The 21,669-nt window shown below is 46.4% G+C and overlaps 1 protein-coding gene across 5 annotated transcripts in view; it reads right to left on the bottom strand.

Moving 5' to 3' along the window:
* Positions 1-21,669, bottom strand: part of ccdc170 (coiled-coil domain containing 170) — a 120,709-nt gene that overhangs the window by 20,247 nt on the left and 78,793 nt on the right. For all 5 annotated transcript variants that reach the window (XM_069932320.1, XM_069932323.1, XM_069932324.1 and 2 more), the window contains one exon: positions 21,245-21,562. In XM_069932320.1, coding sequence (XP_069788421.1) covers positions 21,245-21,562 — 318 coding nt within the window. The remainder of the gene's footprint in view (positions 1-21,244; positions 21,563-21,669) is intronic.

The raw sequence follows: 21,669 nt of genomic DNA, 5'->3' as shown, positions 1-21,669 counted from the left end.
ATGCGGGACAGGCAGACACGGTTGCAGCGGTTGCAGGGGAAAATTGGTTGGTTGCGCTTGGGTGTTGGGTTTTTCCTCCTTTGTCTTTTGTCAGTAAGGTGGGCTCTACGGTCTTCTTCAAAGGAGGTTGCTGCCCGCCAAACTGTGAGGCGCCAAGATGCACGGTTTGAGGCGATATCAGGCCACTGGCGGTGGTCAATGTGGCAGGCACCTAGAGATTTCTTTAGGTAGTCCTTGTACCTCTTCTTTGGTGCACCTCTGTCACGGTGGCCAGTGGAGAGCTCGCCATATAACACGATCTTGGGAAGGCGATGGACCTCCATTCTGGAGACGTGACCTGCCCAGCGCAATTGGATCTTCAGCAGCGTGGATTCGATGCTGTCGGCCTCTGCCATCTCGAGTATTTCGATGTTAGGGATGAAGTCGCTCCAATGAATGTTGAGGATGGAGCGGAGACAACGCTGGTAGAAGCGTTCTAGGAGCCGTAGGTGATGCCGGTAGAGGCAAAATTCAACTGAAGCTGCGTTTTTAATCCCATTGGTCAGGAATACAACCTTTTTTTTTATTTACTCACAAACCACAGGGTTTCACTGACCTTACCTTTCCTTAATCTCTCTTTCTTGCAGGTCCAGTACTCAAATTTCATTCCTTGACCTTGCTAATAATTCTCTTCTTATAGCATCTCAAATATAATTTTACACATGTATCATGGCTGCTTTGCACTTGAAGGTAAAGATCACGATCACTGTTAATAACACAGCCCTTTTGGTGCTGCTTTAAACTGAACCTCATTTAAGACTACTGCCACTGGTCTCTGCCACATCTCATGGATTGCTTCTTGCAGCTGCTTTAGAGAAGTTACCCAGACCTCATGTTGAAGGACCTATTCTTCCTTCAACAGACAGGAACTGGCAAACCAAGCTCAAGCATCTATGTTCATCTCCCAAAATGCTGACAATCATAGACTCCAGTCAAGTGCCAGGAGCTCGATCCTTGGGGTAGATCCCGTGCACTGAGAACCTGGCCCTTGCAGGAACAATTCTTCAGATCAGGTTCCCCTGTACTCTAAGAAATACACACTCACATCCCTCTCCCTCCCCCATTCAATTCATTGCAGCACTTCCCTACAGCTGGAAGAGTGTTATCTGTGGTTTAACCCCTGAAAGATGACAACTGCATGGCCAGATGCTGGGAACTGTGAGAACCTGCAACACATCAGCAGGAATTGGTGGGCTGTTATCAATAAGGTGTGTGTCAGTGCAATGATACGCAACAAAACCCAACCATGCTATTCTAATGCCAAAAGAAGGAAAACATGGAGCCAATCTCTCCAATTAACCTGGATTCCTATCCTAAAGTGTAAAATCCTATCAGTGAAGATTTCTATCCAAACGCAAAACGCACAGCATATGTGTATATGATTGGGGTGAAGGGGGAGTGACAAGGAGGGTAACAGACATCATCATAATACCAATAGCTTTTTGGCAGGTGGGAGATTGGAGCCCCTCTTCAAGGGGCTGATGCTCCAATTCAGCCTCTCTCCTGACCTTTGGGCACCTGGATTGGAGAGAGCTGAGACAGTTGTGGGATCTTCCCTTTGGTCTGCTCCTGAGCTTTGCCAAAGGGGGCTTTTCGCAGATTCAAGCAATGGCCCATCACAGCACTGTCTGTCTGAACTATCTATTCATCTCAACTGGTTACATCAGTGCCTGGGTGCCCATGGAGCACAATATGTCCACTGCTATGCTTAAGGCCTTCAATAAGCAATGGATATGGCAGGTGCTAGACTGAATCATCGAGGCAGAAGACAATAATTAATGGGAGCATCACACAAAGTGCTGGAGGAACTGAGTGGGGCAGGCAGCATCCATGGAAAGCAGTAGGCAATTAATATTTCAGGCCAAGACCCTTCATCAGGAATGCCAAGAACTGGGCAGATGTATGAATAAAAAGGTGGGGAGGGAGCCCCGGTTAGTTGGCAGGGCATGAGTAGATACAGGTGGGAGAGGAAGAAGAAGAAAGGAGCTGGGAGGCATAGGGGGAAGAGGGCAGAGAAAGATGAACTCTGATAGGTAGATGGAAGGGAGTGGATGGGGAGCTGGAGCAAGAAATGTGTGGGTGACAAGCAAATAGAGAGGGTGGGGGAGGGTAAAGGGTTGAGAGATAAGGGAAAGTGAGGGGGAAGGGGGAGAAGGTAGCAAACAGAAGTGGGAGGTCAATATTGATGTCGTCAATATTGAGACTACCGAGACGGAATGCAATGTGTTGCTCCTCCAAATTAAGCATGGCCTCAACCTGGCAGTACATGAGGTCATGGACAGATGTACCAATGTGGGAATGAGATGTGAAATTGAAGTGGTTGGCCACTGGAAGGTCTTTGCTGTTGCACCAACAGAAAGAAAGTGTTCAACAAATCATTCCTCCAAATTTGTTAATGGAGGAAGTATTACCTCACTAGGAGGGAATGTTTGGGGCCACTAGTGGTGGTGAGGAAGGAGATGTAAGTGCAGGTGTAGCATTCCTTCCGGCCACAGGGATGAGTGTCGGGGTGGGGGGAGAGGGTGATTACTATTATGGGGACAGGGGTACAAGAGATTCATGGAGAACATTTTAATTCAACTTTTATTTTGCCCTGTTGATTTTGCTGAAGCTAATTTGCAATCTCTTTCATAAAAGGGGTTTTAGGTTTGAAGACTAAAATAAATTGAATGTGGGGTGGCAAAATGAGTTAGATAAGAACAGAAATACAAGTCAAACTCCCCTAATAGAACCTTTCAGCCCAATATTAGATGTATGAAGCTACGTTAGGCTCTGCTATGGCCAATACATCCTTCCTGAGCTACCCCACAAGGAACTGAATAGTCCGGTTGTTTGTCGGCACCTGTAAGACAGATAATTGGACAGCAGGCAAAGCTGAGCTTTTCTCTGTTCAAAATATGCGTGACAAGAAATAATTCAATTCAATTTCAGACTGAAATTATATTTTAGAAATAAAGAGTGAAAGTGACAACACTTAAGGCACTAACTCCCTCTGATTGATACATCTGTGGATTCTGCCTTGCATCCAGCTTTCACTGTTAATGAAAGTGCACATCTATAAAACTGAGTCTTGATAAAGGGTCCCAATCAGAAATACTGACCAACCTTCTCTCCCCATGGATGCTGCCTGACCCACTGAGTACCTCCCAATATTTGCTCAAGGTTCCACCATCTGCCATTTTTGTGCTTTTCACAAAATTAACCTCCTGTGCTTAACATGCATGCATTTTCAAGTGGAATGGAATATTTGGAGATGTTTTGGGGAGATAAATTGGTAAAATTAGAGAATGTCATATACATACACACACTTTAAAACAGATCTTATTTGAAATACTGAAGAATTCATATTCAGTAACTTTACAGAAACTATGGAGAAATGCTATGCACATTTCACAAGTAAGTGCTAATTGAAATTATGTTATGAAATGACTATTGTCTTGGAAGAACAACTGGAGTAAGGAAGTCTGTGTTGAACCTTTTTGAAAGGCTTTTGACTTCTCTGCAAAGTGCTCACTCAGAGGTCATTGAGAGGTTTGTTTACCTAAAACAACAGATGGACCAGAAGACTGACTCCTATTGCTTGCTGGAGAAGGAGGGGGGTTTGCAAGTGAGAGAGAGGACATGTTGCTGGCAGTTTTGAATCTCAAACAGAGAGAGAGAGAGACAGATGGAAGTCTTTGACTGTGTGTGACACAGAAAGCTATAACAAGCTAGGAGAAGCTTGTTGGAACTGAAACAGAAGCTCCAGAGTGGCAGATGGCTGGAAGTGCTATCTGTCTGATGTTTCTCATGGAATAAGTGGAACAGAAAGGAACTCTGTAGTAGCCTGAAAGAAAGAGGTTATCATCTGGAGAACTCTGATGGGGCAAGTCTCATCAGCAAGATATTGAGGTGACTAATGGTGGTACCTCAGTGGAACAACACATCTTTCTCTGCAAACCTACAAGAACCTACCTGAGCGATAAACATTTACCTTTCGAGCATCAAAGCCAGGTGAACTTTATACATGTTAAATTCTGTGCACAGTATAAGAATTGCCCGTAAACCAGTGAACTTGGAAGAATGAGAAGCGAAATTGAACTGTGAGCCAAATAACTTACTTAAATTTACACATACATGTGCACTTAGAATTAGAAGGGGGTTAAGTTGGGTTAGTTAAGTTAATAGTGATAAGTTAAAGTTTGATTCTGTTCTCATGTTTAAAGATAATTAAAAACAACTTTTGTTTAAGCAACTACTTGTCGTGGTGAATATCTATTGCTGCTAGGTTTTGGGGTTCTCTGGGCTCGTAACACAAGTATTTCTATTTTTGTTTGGGATTTGCAACATTGCAGATTTCCCTTTCTTTAAGAACTTTGCTGTGGAATGTTTAATGGTTTTTACAAGCACTTAGTCTTTTTCTGGCTAAAGAGGAGCCTGACCAGATAACAACTCACATCTGTGGCACAACTACTTGCAGAAGTACTGAATAAACAATTTCAACCCTGTCCAAACATTGCATCATAGTCACAAAATAATATGAAGCTAGTTTCCCTTTTAGTGAACCCTTCAAGACTTCTGATACCAGGCAAGCAGTGAAGTTTTTTCAGACGATAAATCTGCGAAGTAACTTCCAGCGCATGTTGAAATAGCAACAAGGATCACAACTTCCCAAGATCATTTGAAAAGCACAAGACCTAGAGAGGAAATGATGAGAAGCTGGAGGGACTCAGAGAGTCAGACAGCATTCATGGAGAGAGGTGGTCAGTCAACATTTCGGATCAAGATCCTTTATCGAGATTGAAAGGGGAGGTATCAATCATATCAAGGCGTGGAAGAAGCTGGGGAGGGAGCTAAGAGGTTTTGGAATATCGTTCTGCTTTACTGTGAATTCTTAAAATCTGCCTTCTTTAAAGGTTTGCTTCCCTCTCCAAAGGGAGTTCTGTGAAACTCCCCTTTTGCACTTTCACTTGCCCTCAAATTCTATGACCACACTCTCATCAAGGTCACCTTCTGTCTAATATCCAATCACCTCTTGGCCCCCTACCCAGTGCTCTCTCCTTCTACCTGTCTATTCATCTCTATCCAATATCCCATCGCCTTTTTGTACCTCCCCAGCTTCGTTCTCTCTTCAAGTATGTATGTATATATATCATACACTCTCGACAAAGTTCCATCCTGAAACATTGACTGTCCACCTGACCAATGCCCTCTCCTGATTTTTATAAACCACGATCCGGTCGCCCCTCAGCCTCCAATGTTCTAAAGAAAACAATCCAAGTTTGCGCAACCCCTCCCCAGAGCTCCCTGGATTCTGGGAAAGGGAGGTGTATGCTTTTCATTAATACTGGGTGGTGCGTGGACGGTGGGGTTTTGTCGATCTCCTACTCTACTGCCTTAGAGCAAATCTCGATTCAATGCAGACCCTTCTACCTACCTGAGAGTTCTAATCAATGATTCTCACCAGAGTTTATGTCCTTCCTGATGCCAATGACAGGCATTGGCAGAACTGCATGATGTGGTCAGTAAACAAGAGATGGCCCACCCGACTTAAACCAGGCCTGCCTTTAGAAAATCCTGCCCAACTTCCACCAGCAAGTAACCCGCTGCACCAGAGGTCCCAGCACACTTGATCATTGCTACACCAGGATAAGGAAGGCCAACTGTTCTTTCCCAAGACCTCATTTTGGCAAATCAGATCACCTGGCTGTGCTCCTTCCGCCTTCATAGAAACATAGAAGATAGGAGCAGGAGTAGGTCATTCGACCCTTCGAGCCTGCTCCGCCATTCAACGAGATCATGGCTGATCTTAAAGTTCAGTACCCCGTCCCCGCCTTCTCTCCGTAACCTTTAATACCCTTATACTGAAGAAATAGATCTAATTCCCTCTTAAATATATTTAATGAACCTGCCTCCACTGCCCTCTGTGGCAATGAATTCCACAGATTCACCACCCTCTGGGTAAAGAAATTCCTCCTCATCTCGGTCCTAAATGGTTTGCCTATTATCCTCAAACCATGGCCCTGGGTTCTGGATTTTCCCATCATTGGAAACATCCCATCTGCATTCATTCTGTCCAGTCCTGCCAGAATTTTATATGTCTCTATGAGATCCCCTCTCAATCTTCTAAACTCCAGGGAGTACAATCCCAATTTGCGCAATCTTTCCTCATAAGTCATTCCTGCCATTCCAGGTATCAGCCTGGTGAATCGCCTCTGCACTCCCTCCATTGCAAGAACATCCTTCCTTAGATAAGGTGACCAAAACTGCACACAATACTCCAGGTGGGGTTCACCAAGGCCCTGTACAGCTGCAGTAAGGTATCCTTGTTCCTATACTCAAACCCTCTTGATATGAAGGCCAACATACCATTTGCCTTTTTAACCGCCTGCTGTACCTGCATGCTTGCCTTCAGAGACTGATCTACAAGTACCCCTAGGTCTCTCTGCACTTCCCCATCTCTTAATCTATTGCCATTCAAATAGTAATCTGCCCTCCGGTTTGTATTACCAAAGTGGATAACCTCACATTTATCCACATTGTAGTGCATTTGCCATGTATCTGCCCAGTCCCTCAATTTATCCAAATCACACTGGAGCTTCCTGACCCCCTCTTCCGTGCACACAACCCCTCCTAGCTTAGTGTCATCCGGAAATTTGGAGATATTACATCCAATCCCCTCATCCAGATCATTAATGTAAATTGTGAACAGCTGGGGTCCCAGTACAGATCCCTGTGGTACCCCACTGGTCACCGCCTGCCACTCAGAAAACGAGCCATTTATCCCAACTCTCTGTCTTCTACCTGCCAGCCAGTTCTCAATCCACATCAATACTTTTCCCCCAATCCCATGAGCCTTGATTTTGGAAGCCAGTCATTTATGCGGGACCTTATCGAAGGCCTTTTGGAAGTCCAGGTACACCACATCCACTGGCTCTCCCCCATCTATTTTACCTGTCACCATCTCAAAGAATTCCAATAGATTTGTCAAGCACGATTTACCTTTGGTAAATCCATGTTGACTCCGTCCGATCCCTTCTCTGCTAGTCATATGCGCCGCTATTACATCCTTAATAATGGATTCCATCATTTTGCCCACTACTGATGTAAGGCTCACAGGCCGATAATTCCCCGCTTTTTCTCTACCCCCTTTTTAAATAGTGGGGTAACATTAGCTACCCTCCAATCCATGGGTACTGATCCTGAGTCTATCCAGTTCTGGAAAATAATTCTTAAAGCATCTGCTATCTGAATGGCCATTTCCTTGAGTACCCTAGGATGTAGATTATCAGGCCCTTGGGATTTATCTACCTTCAATCCCATCAATTTCCCCAAGACCATGTCCTTAGAGATACTGATTCCTTTCAGTTCCTCCCTTGCATTAGTCTCTATGTTTCCCAACATCCTTGGGAGGTTATTTGTATCCTCTCTTGTAAAAACAGAACTAAAGCAAGAATTTAATTGGTCTGCCATTTCCTTATTCCCCATTATATATTCCCCTGATTCCGACTGCAAAGGACCTACTCTGGATTTCACCAATCTTTTCCTCTTGACATATTTATAAAAGCTTTTGCAGTCGGTTTTTATATTTGCCGCAAGCTTACTTTCGTAATTTATTTTTGCTCTCTTGATTAATCCCTTTGTCCTCCTTTGCTGCATCTTGAACTGCTCCCAGTCTTCGGATTCAGTACTTTGTTTGGCCAATTGATATGCTCTCTCTTTGGACCCAATGCTGTCTCTAATTTCCCTTGTTATCCACAGTTGAGTCACCTTTTTTGGTTTATTTTTATGCCAAACCGGTATAAACGATTTTTGCAATTTCTCCTTTAGATCTGTGAATGCTTTCCATTGTCTATCCACAGTCAACTCCCCCATAAACACCACCCAATCAATCTTACTCAACTCCCATCTCATACCACCATAATTCTCTTTATTTAAATTCAGGACCTTAGTCTCGGTTTTAATTTCATCACTCTCCATGTCGAGTGAGAATTCGATCATATTGTGATCGCTCCTACACAAAGGGCCTCGTACAACAAGATTGTTGATTAGCCCCTTATTGCATAATACCCAATCTAAAATGGCCTGCTCCTGAGTTGGTTCCCTGACATATTGGTCTAGATAACCGTCCCGTAAACATTCAAGGAATTCCTCCTCCTCTGTATTTTTACCAATTTGACTAGTCCAATCTATATGCAAATTAAAGTCTCCCATGATGACAGCTGTTCCCTTATTGCACGCTTTTCTAATTTCTCTTTTAATGCCTTCCCTCACCTCTACACTACTATTTGGAGGCCTATATACCACCCCCACTAACGTTTTCCGCCCCTTGCTATTCCTCAGTTCTACCCATATAGATTCCGCATCTTCTGAGTTAATATCCTTCCTGTCAATCGTGTCGGTCCCTTCTCTCACCATCAATACTACCCCACCCCCTTTTCTTTCTTGCCGATCCCTCCTAAATATCGTATACCCCGAGATGTTAAGTTCCCAGGCTTGCCCAACCTGCAGCCATGTTTCTGTAATCCCAATCAAATCATATTTGTTTATCTCAATTTCCACAGCTAATTCATCTACCTTGTTCTGAATGCTTCTTGCATTAAGATATAAAACCTTCAGATTTGCTTTTTTTCACCCTCCTTGCTCTTTCTGATTTTTTACTTTCGCTGCCTAACCTAACTTTTCCTGTTTTATCTTTTCTGTCCTTTGCCCTATCATACAGGTTCCCACCCCTCTGCCAAATTAGTTTAAACCGCACCCAACAGCTGTACCAAACCTAGCTGCCAATATATTGACCCCTTTTGGGTTTAGGTGTAACCCATCCTTCTTGTAGAGGTTATGCCTTCCCCAAAAGAGATCCCAATGATCCAAGAAGCCAAAACCCTGTCCTTTACACCACCCCCTCAGCCACACATTCATTTTTCTTAACCTTCCATTTTTGTCCTCAGTTGCACTTGGCACAGGTAGCAAACCAGAGATCACCACCCTGACTGTCCTATTTCTTAGTTTCTGTCCTAGCTCTCTGTAATCCTTTTTCAGTACTTCCTCCTTTTTATCTATGTCATTGGTACCCACATGTACCAAGACATCAGGCTGTTCGCCTTCCCCTTTTAGAATACCCTGGACCCGATTTGAGATATCCCGCACCCTTGCACCAGGGAGGCAGCACACCATGCGGGCATACCTATCTGGCTCACAGAATCTCCTGTCTGTATTTCTGACAATGGAGTCCCCAATGACCACTGCATTCCTCTTTACCTTTTGGTCCACCATGCCAGGCTCAGTGCCAGCGACCTGGTCACTGCTGACAGCTTCTGTCAGGTCATCTCCCTCAACAGCATCCAACAAAATATACCTGTTACTGAGAGGGATATTCACAGGTGTGCTCTCCATTTTCCTGGTATTTTTCTTCCCACCCCTGACAGTTACCCACTTACCTGACGCAGCTGGTCTTGGGGTAACTATGTCCCTGAAAGTTGAGTCTATCAACTCCTCACTCTCCCTTACCAGCTGTAGGTCCTCAAGTTGCAGCTCCAGTTCCCCAACTCGGTCCTTAAGGAACTGCATCTCGGTGCACCTGACGCAGATGTGGCTATTTGGGAGGGTGGGACTCACCCATGGTTCCCACATCTGACATCCAGTACAAAGCACTAACCCCATAGGCATGACTGAGCTAAAATAATGCCACTTACCCTTCTCCTCACAGACATAGCATAAAAAGAGAAGCTCTGGGGATCAGAGCAGTCAGAAGGTTCTTGCAGAAGGCTGAAGAATGGTTACAGAATCTCCTTCATTCAGTGGATTGAGCGGTGTTTAAGAACTCAGCTGAGGATCTGAATGATTACACTAGGATTGTCAAAGACTTTAACAAAACAGCTGTGGATGAGTGTGTCCCCACCAAAGTGTTCAGGGTTTTCCCTAACAGAAGCCATGGGTGAACAATGACATCTGGAACCTGCTGAGAGCCAGATCACAGGCATTTAACTCTGGAGATCCAGATCATTTCAGAAGGAGCAGGTATAACTGTCTGAAAGCCAACTCCCGGGCAAAGCTGAGTTTCCAGACGAAAATAGAAACAACAAAAGATACCCAACAGCTGTAGCAGGGTCTAAAGGACATAACCTGCTTCTTTCCCAAATAAACCCAATGCTTTCTACACCCGATTCAATCATAAGAACAAAGAGGAACCACCACTGTGCACCCATGTCCCCTGATGATCCTCTCATCTCAATGACCCAGGATGACATATGAGCTGCCCTCAAAAGAATGAATCAGAGGAAAGCATTCTGTCTGGATGGAGTACCCAGCCAAGTATTAAAAATCTGTGCTGACCATCTTGCCAATGTAATAATGGATATCTTCAACATCTCACTCAGACTAGGCGTGGTACCCACCTATTTCAAAGAGGTTTCAATCATACCGCTGCCCAAGTAGAGTGTGGTAACCTGTCTTAATGACTACCAACTAGTGGCACTCACATCAACAGTGATGAAGTGTTCTGAAAGGCTAATGTTGAAGCACATCGGTCTGAGCAGCGACATGGAACCATTGAATTTGCCTATCGTAGTAACAGGTGGATGCCAATTCACTGGCTTTACACAAATCCCTGGAACACCAGGACAGCAAAGATGCATACATCAGGATGCTCTTTATCAACTACAGTTTTGCATTTAATACCATCATACCCTCAAAATTGATCAGCAAACCCCAAGACCTGGGACTCAACACCCCACTGTGTAATGGGATCATGGATTTCCTCACCTCCAGACCACAATCAGTGAGGATTGGTAAGAACATCTCCTTCTCAATCTCCATCAGCACTGGAGCATGAGAGGGCTATGACAGGCACTCTACTCACTTTACACCTACGACTATGGGTGGGTCACATCTCCAGAATGGAGGACCATCGCCTTCCCAAGATCATGTTCTATGGCGAGCTCTCCACTGGCCACCAAGACAGAGGTGCACCAAAGAAGAGGTACAAGGACTGCTTAAAGAAATCTCTTGGTGCCTGCCACATTGACCACCGCCAGTGGGCTGATATCGCCTCAAACCGTTCATCTTGGCACCTCACAGTTTGGCGGGCAGCAACCTCCTTTGAAGAAGACCGCAGAGCCCACCTCACTGACAAAAGACAAAGGAGGAAAAACCCAACACCCAACCCCAACCAACCAATTTTCCCCTGCAACCGCTGCAACCGTGCCTGCCTGTCCCGCATCGGACTTGTCAGTCACCAACGAGCCTGCAGCAGACGTGGACATACCCCTCCATAAATCTTTGTCCGCGAAGCCAAACCAAAGATATGGCTCAATAAAACAGGAACACAATCTAGAAGTTTACTGACGATACCACGGGAGTGGGTTATATAAAGGAAGGGGCGGAGTCAGCATACAGGAGGAAGATTAAAAATTTGGCTGAATGGTGCACCAACAACAACCTCACACTCAATGTCAGCAAAATGAAAGAGTTGATTTTTGACTTCAGGAAGGAAAAACAAAATGTGTACAATCTAATGATCATTTGGAGATCAGATGTGGAAAGGGTGAGCAAATTTAAGTTCTTGGGAGTTATTATCTCGGAGGATCTTTCCTGTACCAAACACACTAATGGCATCGTGAAGAAACCAGGTCAGCCCCTCTACTTCCTCAGGAGTTTGCAGAGGTTTGGCATGACATCGGAAACCCTGGCAAATTTCTACAGATATGTGGTGGAAAATGTACTGACTGGCTGCATCACAGTCCAGTATGGGGGCACCAATGTCCCCAATCATAAAGCCCTTCAAAAGGTAGTGGTCACAGCCCAGGATATCACAGGTAATACCCATCCCACCATCGAGAACATTTACAGAGAACGCTGCCATCGGAGAGTAGCAGCAATCATCAAGGATCCACACCACCAAGCAAATGGTCTGTTCTCACTGCTACTATCAGGAAAGAAGTATAGGTGCCACAGACTTGCACCATCAGGTTCAAGAACAGCTGCTACCCCTCCACCATCAGACTCCTCAACGACAAACTCAATCAAAGACTTACTTAAGGGCTTTATTGATTGTTTTTCTCTCTGTATTGCAGATAGTCTGTTTACATTCTTTATTTGTTTACATGTATACAATGAGTCAGTTTTTCTTTCACTCCCAGTAAGTGAAAATTCTGCCTTGCCCACAGGAAAAAGAATCTCAGGGTTGTATGTGATGTCATGTTTGCATTCGAAAATAAATCTGAGATCTATATTAGTTTAATTCATACCCTCTAAACCAGACAACACCCTAATAAACCTCTTCTGTATCCCCTCTGAAGCCTTCACATCTTTTCTATAATGAAGTGACCAGGAGTGTACACAGATTGGCCCTGGTTAAATGGCATTTGAAGATCAAGTCCTCAACCTCTGCAGAAAACCCATGGTCCATTTGAACCAGTGACCCCTGTCCTCTTACGTTGTTCTGAGACATGAATGCCACTGTAGACACCACTAATGCTGCCACCACAAAATATTTCACGCCCACCAGTAGGATAGGTGAACAGTGTGTTTTCCTGGATCAAGATCCCCAGCACGGTGGGCGTCTTTACACTCAATAGATTCTGTGCCAAAGTCCATTACATCAGTCCCAAAATCCCAAAATAAGCTCTCTATTCTACGTTATTTTAAGAGGTTACCAGGTAGACAGAGGAAAAAGTTCAAGGAGGATCTCAAAGTCTTCTTGAAAAAGTCAGATTCAGATTTATTGTCAGAGTACATACAGGACATCATATACAGCCCTAAGATTCTTTTCTGTGGGTGAGGCAGAATTACCACTTATTGGCCATGCAAAGAAAAACCGTACACAGTGTATACACGTAAACAAAAGTCCATACTGACTCCAGAAATTCCCTGCCCTTTGTCACTCAACATTGAGAAGTAATATTCAGGATGGCCCTGAACCTCAGCTTCATTCATCAGGAGCCATCCAGACGCACAGTATGAACGAATGCAGGAATGCACCAACTCACAAGCTGTGGCAGACTCATCTCAGATCTTCCACAACTGGAATGGAACTCATCACATTGGACTGCCTGAGAAATGGAGAGGGGTGGGGTTAGGGGTGATCAACTACTTTGCCACTTGGGTGTTTTGGTCATCAAGCTAGTATTACGCATGATGAAGCTGAGGGCCATTTGGCCAATAATAGCAAGTGCACATATTGTTAATTCATTATGCCCTGTGATGTTTGACCATAACTCCAATAAAGAGTAATTGATATCATGGCTTTACCAAACTCAGGGCTCTACAGCTGATGGCTTTGCAACTGTCTTAATAATCCTGGACAGGTGACCCAGAGATTTGAGTTCTAATCTCAAGGCAACTGGGGAATTTATATTCAGTGAATTAAAAATTGTTCTATCAGCTATGGTTACCATGAGAGTGCTGGATGATTGGATTTTGACTTTATGAGAAGAAACTCTTCTATAGTTACCACTCCGGTCTGTTTGTGATTCCAGCCTCAGGATAATGCTGTTGAAGAACTGTCCTCTGAGATGAGTTAACACACCACACAAATGCAGCTAGCTCAACAAGTGGTTTGAGGATACAAGGGAGACTGAAGATGCTGGGATCTGGAGCGACAAACAATCTTCTGGAGGATCTCAGTGATTCGAGGAGCATCCATAGGAGAACAGGAATCATCCATGTTTCAGCTCAGAGCCCTTCATCAAGACACTGCAATTGTGAGTCTTGCTCAGAACGTGGTGGAAGAGCAGCAGAGTAGTGGGACCACAGAGTGAGAGGGACTTGCAGCAGTCCTGCCAGAGAGAGGAAGAAGAAACCACAGTAGATAGTAAACTGAGGACTCACATAAAGTGGTCAGAGAAGATGGCTCAACAGCTTTTCATTTGGGTCCTGGGAATTACTACACCTTGTGTAGACCCAACCTTAACCCACAAACCCAGTTACACTGGACAGATAATGACATTTCAGTAATATTACCTCAGCAATAAGCAACAACCAGGAAAGGCAAGAACAACACTATCCTGTTCTCCTCTGGAATCTTTTACATCATGGTTGAAGGACATTAAATGTGCCCTTCACTTGGGAATGCTTTGGGATTAAAGATGATTTGCTTTCATTTAAGTTTTGTGGGTTCTGTGGCAGCTGATGAGATCACAGACTTTTCCATATATTATATATAGTTTTACAAAAAAGAATACATAAAGTAAGGTCTGGGCTTGATGTCCCACTCACCCAGGGAAAGTGTATGTGTAATGTGTAATACATTGCCTCTTCTTTCTCGGTGTAGTGATTGCCATGTGGCCACTGTCTGGCTTACCAGCCAGGAGGTCACTGCAAATGGTCTCTCCTACATTACTGCATCCGTAGCAACACCTTCTCATTGTTCTCCACCGTTTTCACTGAGTTTGTTACGTTATGGCGCCACCAAGTGTCTGGTGGTATAACTTGATGGGTAGGCTGGGCTCGTTAGCCTTGGTTGGCAGCTGCCTAAAAGAAGGAAAACTTTGATTTCAAACCTAGGCAGAATGGGCTCATTAGCCTCATCAGGCCATCCATCTAGGAGAAGGACCCTCCAACAAAACACCTACAACACGAGCACCTAGCTGTCACCATCCTAGCGTGCTAGGCTGTAGCAGATAAACCTCAGGTGTAGAGGGTGAGCCAGTATACTGGATGGTTAGGGTTAGTGCACTCCATCTAAAAAATCCATTGTGCAGGCTCAAAGGACATGCCCATGTCTATGATCCTTCCTAAATCTTCGTTCACGAAACCAACACACGATTGCTTGATGACATAGAGAAGTAGGTATCGGAATCTATGCAGAAGAATGGAGTAGACAGGGATTCCTTCCAACAAAGGGAAACTGAGTAGGGATCTATCAGTGATCTTCATGGTTGTAAAGATGCTGGGCAGGCTTGATACACAGATGACAGAAATTTTTCCTTTGTCTTCTCTAATAAATGTGCAATATTGAAGTGGCTGCATATTGTACAAAAGTGCTGGAGAAACTCAGCATACAGAGGAAGCAAAGATATATAATCAATGTTTTAGGACTGAACCATTTGTCCTTGACTGAATTAGGGATGGGAAGCCATGTAAGAAGTATCCTTGGGGAAGATTAAGATGGGGCTGAGCCTACACGTAAAAGCAATATCTATGGAGCTGACTGTGTTAAAAGTAGATACACCATCTTCAATCTTTTGAAATAAAATACATAACCTCATATTAGAAGTTAAAATATACTGCATAGGTCACCTAACTTAAATTTCTTATCCCCAAATGAAGCAGGGTTAAAAGGGCAGGAACAGCATTCTATTTGTCCCTATTTTTACAATAATTCCATTATTTAATTTGTTCAGATACAGTACCATTGAAACCTGGGGAACAAGAGAAGTGGAGGAAATTGGAATAGACGAAGTTCCCTGCTGATGCGTTGGCCGATGTAAAACAGAGACGCTGCCAACACTACTGATTACTGTTCTCAGCTTTGATCCAGTATGCTGGCAATTTGCAGGCACTGCCCTGTGCCACATTTGGAGAAAATGCTGCTTGTATCCAGCTAAAAATCAGCAAAATGTATACAATTGTGGCACTTAGGCATAATGATCTGAAGACGAGTATCAGGGAGAACATGTTCTGAAATATCTGCCAAGACCAACTTCCAAAAATTCCAGCAGTGAAAATTTAATGCAAGTTAATGATCAGGAAATTATCATGGGAAGAGTATGAATGACTTCAACTACCTCAATTTTTACACTTGTACAAACCTATTCTTTGGTTCAGAGACAAACACAGTTGTTGCTCATAGCTGTATTAACAGGGATGTACTTTGAGGGCATCCTTGACTGAAGAACAATAAAAGAGCACTGCTACCTAGTGGTTGAATCCCACACTGCTTTGTTATGAGATTGTAGCGGCAGCTACACTGCTACTGAAAGAACACATAACCAGACGGGTTGAGCTCAGTGAGCAGAACTGATTTATTGAAGGCTGATGGGCTGGACATACTCCCAGCCCAGACCTGGCTGAGAACCGCGCTGGGGGGCGCTGACATTACCCGGGCATCAGGTGATCCCCTAGCGCAGGCTTCTGAGCCCTGTGCTGAGAAGAAGGGGAAACCCCCTACGACGCTATTTTGGCCGGCTGCCCCACCGCGTGGATAACAAGGAGAGCCTGTTTGCCTGCCTAGTGGTGTGCCGCCATACAGCCTCCTCCCAGAACTGACGCCAATGTCCTTTTTAACTGGGCGTCCTCGCTTCTTGGGCTGGGCCACAATCACTGGTTCGGTGGGGGTCGAGGTCCACAGTAAACAGTTCCCGCCTGCCACCGATGTCCAGCGTAAACATTGACCCTGAACGCTGGACAACCTTGTACGGACCCTTGTAAGGTCTCTGCAGAGGTGCCGCGGGCGGGCCCTGCCGAATAAAAACATACTCTGCGGAAAGCAGCTCGCTGGGGACGTGAGATGGCCGTGTGTCATGTCTGGGCGATGGTGGGGTTGCGAGGGAGTCCAAGCAGGCCCGGAGGTGGGGAAGCAGCTCGTGCGGCGACTGCTGGGGGTTGTGTGAGGCACATTGAACTCACTAAGTGCCAGCGGTGCACCGTAGACCAGCTCAGCTGATGAGGCCTGCAGATCCTTGGGCGTGGAATGAATGCCCAGGAGCACCCAAGGCAGTTCGTCCACCCAGTCGGAACTGGTGAGGTGGGCCGTAAGTGCCGACTTAAAGTGGCGGTGCAGACACTCAACCAGCCCACCGTGAACAGGTAACGGATGCCCCGGGAAATGGGTAAGGGCCCGACTGTGTCCACATGAATGTGACTGAACCATTCCCGGACGTGGTCAAAGTCTTGTATGGGCACCCTGGTGTGCCTGTGTACCTTGGACATCTGGCAATGGGTGCAAGTTCTGGCCCAGCCCGTGATCCGCTTCCACAGCCTGTGCCAGACGAACCGGTCTGCCACCATCCGGACCATGGACCTGATGGACAGGTGCAAAAGGTCGTGGATGTGATGGAAGACTTGCCTGCGCCACTGCTGGGGAACCACTGGCCGTGGTGCCCATGGAGACATCGCACAGGATGGTGCTTCCACTGCTCGGAGTCAGGAGGTCTCGGAATCGTAGGCCCGAGATGGCAGTCCTGAAGGCATCGACAGAGAGCGCCATATGCAGGTTGGTGTGCGGGTGGGCGAGCATGGTAGCATTCGCGAGGGCGTCGTTGGTGGCCTCAAATGCACTGCAGGCCTCTGGGGTCCAGGTGAGCGTTTTGTGCTTGGCTGCGATAAGGGCGAATAGCGGCTGCGTGATGTGCACAGCTCCCGAGATTAATCGATTGTAGAAGTTGACCATACCCGCAAATTCCTGCAGCCCCTTGAGATTGTCCGGACGTGGGAAATCCTTGATAGCGGTGACCTTCGTAGCGGCGGGCGTGGCTCCCTTGGCCGTGATGGTATGGCCCAGGAACTGCATGGATTGCATGGATTTTTTCCCAAACTGGCACTTGGATGGGTTGATGGTGAGGCCGAAGTCGGCCAGCTGGGAGAAGACGGTGCGCGGGTGGGCCTTGTGTTGTGCCCGATCCCTGCTAGCATCGAGGATGTCATCCAAGTAAATGAAGACGAAATCCAGGTCCCTGCCCACTGAGTCCATGAGGCGCTGGAAGGTCTGAGCAGCGTTCTTGAGCCCAAACGGCATGCGAAGGAACTTGAACAAGCCGAAGGGGGCTGATGATGGCCGTCTTGGGTATGTCCTCAGAGTGCACTGGGATTTGTGATACCCGCGCACCAGGTCAACCTTGGAGAAAACCCTTGCTCCATGCAGGTTGGCCGTAAAGTTCTGGATATGAGCGATGGGGTAACGGTCAGCAACTATTGCCTCGTTGAGCTGTCGATAGTCTCCACAGGGGCGCCAGCCACCGGAGGCTTTCGGGACCAGGTGGAGTGGCGATGCCCATGGGCCGTTGGACCGCCGAAGATCCCCAGCTCCAAAAGATGTGAAAACTCCTCCTTCGCCACCTGGAGCTTGTCAGGCGGGAGCCGGCATGCCTTGGTGTGAACCGGTGGGCCCTGGGTGGGGATGTGGTGGAACACCCCATGGCGTGGCAAGGCAGCAAAGAACTGTGGCTTGAGGAGGGTCGGAAACTAGTCCAGGATTCGCTGGAACTCGTCTCTGGGTGTGCTGACTGTGGCCATCTGTGGCTGCTCTGTGCAGGAGGCGTTGAAGCAAACGGCTTGGAAAGTATGGGCATCCACCAGACGCCTACCCCGAATGTCCACCAGAAGCCTGTGGGCGAAGAGGAAGTCGGCACCCAGGATGGAAATCAGAAGAGACAAGACGGTGAACCTCCACGAGAACTTTCGTTGGCCGATCTGGAAGTGGACTGTCTTGTCTCCATACGTCCAGATCTCTGTTGCATTGGCCGCACGGAGGCGAGGTCCTCGAGGTAGGTTCCTGGACTCAACGGTCATGGCAGGGACGACGCTGATCTGGGCCCCAGTGTCGACGTGGAACCGCTGGCCGTTGACTGAGTCCCGCAGGTAGAGGAGGCTATGTCCTTGGCCAGCCACCGCAGCCATTAACAGCAGCCGGCCTGCTCGTTTCCCTGAAACGAGCAAGGCTGACGACACTTCCGAACCTTGGCTCCCCAGCGCTGGTGGTAGAAGCAGACGCCTGGAGTGGATGCCGTGCCCCTGGTTATGCTCTTGGTGGCCCCTGCAAGGGCCGGATGCTCTACCGCAGCGCTAGGGGCGGGCTTGGTGTGGTCATGCCTCTGTGACCTGCTGGACCACCAAGCCTTCCAGAATCGCTCGAGCCATAGCTCTTGGGCCTTCTGAGTGACCTTCCTCGGGTCGGTAAAGCTTTCTTGGGCCAGTAACGGCAGGATATCCTTGGGCAGATGGTTGAGAAAAATGCACTTGAAGAGTGGGTAGTTGGTGTGATCACCCATGAGCACGAGCATCTCGTCCATCAGCTCCATTGGGGACCTATCCCCCAAGGCGTCGAGGTGCAGCATCCGAGCGGTACACTGGCGCCTGGATAGTCCGAGGGATCCGGTGAGCACTCGCTTGATGGTCTCATATATGTCTTTGGCAGGTGGGTGCTGAATGAGGTGCAGCACTCGTTTGGCCGTGGCCTGGTCCAGGGCGGCGACCACATGGTAGAATTTGATCGTGTCGGATGAAATCTGGCAGAGGTGAAACTGAGCCTCCACATGGCCGAACCAGGTCTCCGGCTCCTGAACCCAGAAGTCAGGCAGCTTCATGGCTATAGCACTGATCCCAGGTTCGCTCATGATGGGTTCAAAGACGTTTGAACCAGTCAGGGTCACCAATTGTTCCGGCAGCTACACTGCTAGTGCAAGAACACACACAACCAGACGGGTTGAGCTCAGTGAGCAGAATTGATTTATTGCAGGCTGCTGTGCTGGACTTATACTCCCAGCCCGGACCTGGCTGAAAACTGTGCTGGGGGGGGCGTTGACGTCACCCGGGCGTCACGTGGTCCCCTAGCGCAGGCTTCTGAGCCCTGTACTGAGAAGAAGGGGAAACCCCCCTATGGCGCCATTTTGGCCGGCTGCCCCGCCGCGTGGATTACAAGCAGGGCCGGTTCACCTGCCTAGTGGTGTGCCACCACAAGATCAGCATTCCACAGACAAATCCAGTCCCCCAACACTTGGATGCATACAGACCCCTTTACAACTTCTCCATCTTCCATTAAAGAAGGAAATGCAGCAGCCAAGAAGTGCACAACAAATTTTATATAAAAAAAACAATCAGTCAACAGATTTTCTATTTCTAATTTTGGCCACAGGTGCTCTAATATCCATTCATGAAAGGATAACGTTGATGTGTAACATTAAAGATGGCAGCTCCTGCAGCATTATGCTGAACCCACACACACATCTGGAGAAACACTGATTCATGGCTAACACTCAGAACAAAATCCGGGCTGAATCACTAGGACCCAGAAACGCTATTTTTTTTAAATAGGAAACAGGATAATTCTCATTGTTACTTTGCCCAGTATTAACCCCTTAATTAACTAAAAGATTAATTAAGGGGGGGGACACTTTTTTTTAAACACAGAGTGTGGTGGGTGCCCAGGGCATGACATTTTACAGTATCAGTGATCCAGGTTCGAATCTCGTGCTGTCTGTAAGGAGTTTGTACATTCTCCCCATGTCTGTGTGAGTTTCCGATTTCCTCTCACCCTTCAAAAATGTCCAGGTTAATTGAGTCCATTGGGTGGCATGGGCTCATGGGCCAGAAGGGCCTGTAACCATGCTGTATGACTGAAGAAAACCAGGTTGCCAGATCTCTTCCCCCCTCACCTTTATTACCTATCCTCCAGTGTGGGACCCTTTCACTCTGAGGAAAAGATTCTGATTCTATAACCTTTCAATACCTCTCATGATGTTATCGACTTCCATCACTTGACACCATCAATTTACAACTGACAGTTCCAGTACTATTATTTTCTGTATTATCTTTCCCTATTATCACCTCCTTCAGACAGATCAGCTGTGATTAACAAGCCTTCGCTGTCTTCTCTCAGCACCACCATGACTTGTATCATTCAATCTCTCCTCTTTCTCCTATCATGGACATTTCTTTTGTTCTCTCCAGCCTTCTCTGCAACTTGGATAATAATTAAATTCCCAAATTTTCTTTGATTTGATACAAAATCATCAACCACAAAGATTAATTCTGTGCCGCTTTCCATCTGAGCATTTCTGCCATACTCTGTTTATAGATCAGACAAGAATACTAAATTTGAGGCACTTGACAGAGTTGGAGCCAAATGAGAAGACGGAGGGATAAACAAGATGCAGTCATCAAGCACAGAGACAGGTTCTTCAGCTCAACTTGCCCTCGCCGACCAAAATATCCCACCCTTATAAGTCCCTCTGCCTACATTCAGCCCTAATCTGTAAAAACCTATCCTATCTTTGTATCTGTCCAAATGTTGCAATACTACCTGCCTCACCTGTCGTGTGCAATATGCCATGGTGCCGGAACATTTCAACTGAGGTTGGGAGACTGCAAACCTGGAATCCAGTTATCAGAGCAGAAAGAGGGAAGATGGTGAGGGGTGAGTTTATAGCATTGAATTCCCTCCATCAAATACTCAGCCACAACATCCCAAGATGCAGAGTAAGGCAATTTCCATCTTTGATCAAAAAATAGTATTTTTAATCCCACCTTTGTGAATCCTTCAATCATTCTCAGCACCCTTCAGAAATCTTACCTTTTTCTTATTTTCTTCACTGTTGCAAATTTCACAGATTCTTTCCAGAATAGCTTCTTCATTGAGCTGAACCATTACATTTGCTTTGCTGAGCAGAGATGCCAGCTGATGTTTGAATGACTCCAAATGGCCTTTAACAGCTTTCGCATCAGACTTGCTGGTGATCAAACTTCCATCCAGCTCCTTGCAGCGTTCCTTCAACCTTCCTATCTCCAGCTCTGAAGATTCACAAGCTCGCTGGGTTGCATCCAGCCTGTCCTGCAGGATCCTGTGCCCTCTTTCGACCTGTTGCTTGTCAATCCTAGAGTGGTCTAATTCCTGGGTGATAATGAACAAAAACATGAATGTTCATGACACTGGAGTGGCAACGCAGCAGGTAGCAACCCTAGCGATGACAACGTGAACATAGATGAGTTTCATAGTTA

The sequence above is a fragment of the Narcine bancroftii genome, chromosome 4 (genome assembly GCF_036971445.1).
Source record: "Narcine bancroftii isolate sNarBan1 chromosome 4, sNarBan1.hap1, whole genome shotgun sequence".
Lineage (NCBI taxonomy): Eukaryota > Metazoa > Chordata > Chondrichthyes > Torpediniformes > Narcinidae > Narcine > Narcine bancroftii.
The sequence above is the reverse complement of the archived record's forward strand: the minus strand, read 5'-3'. Positions and strand labels throughout refer to the sequence as shown.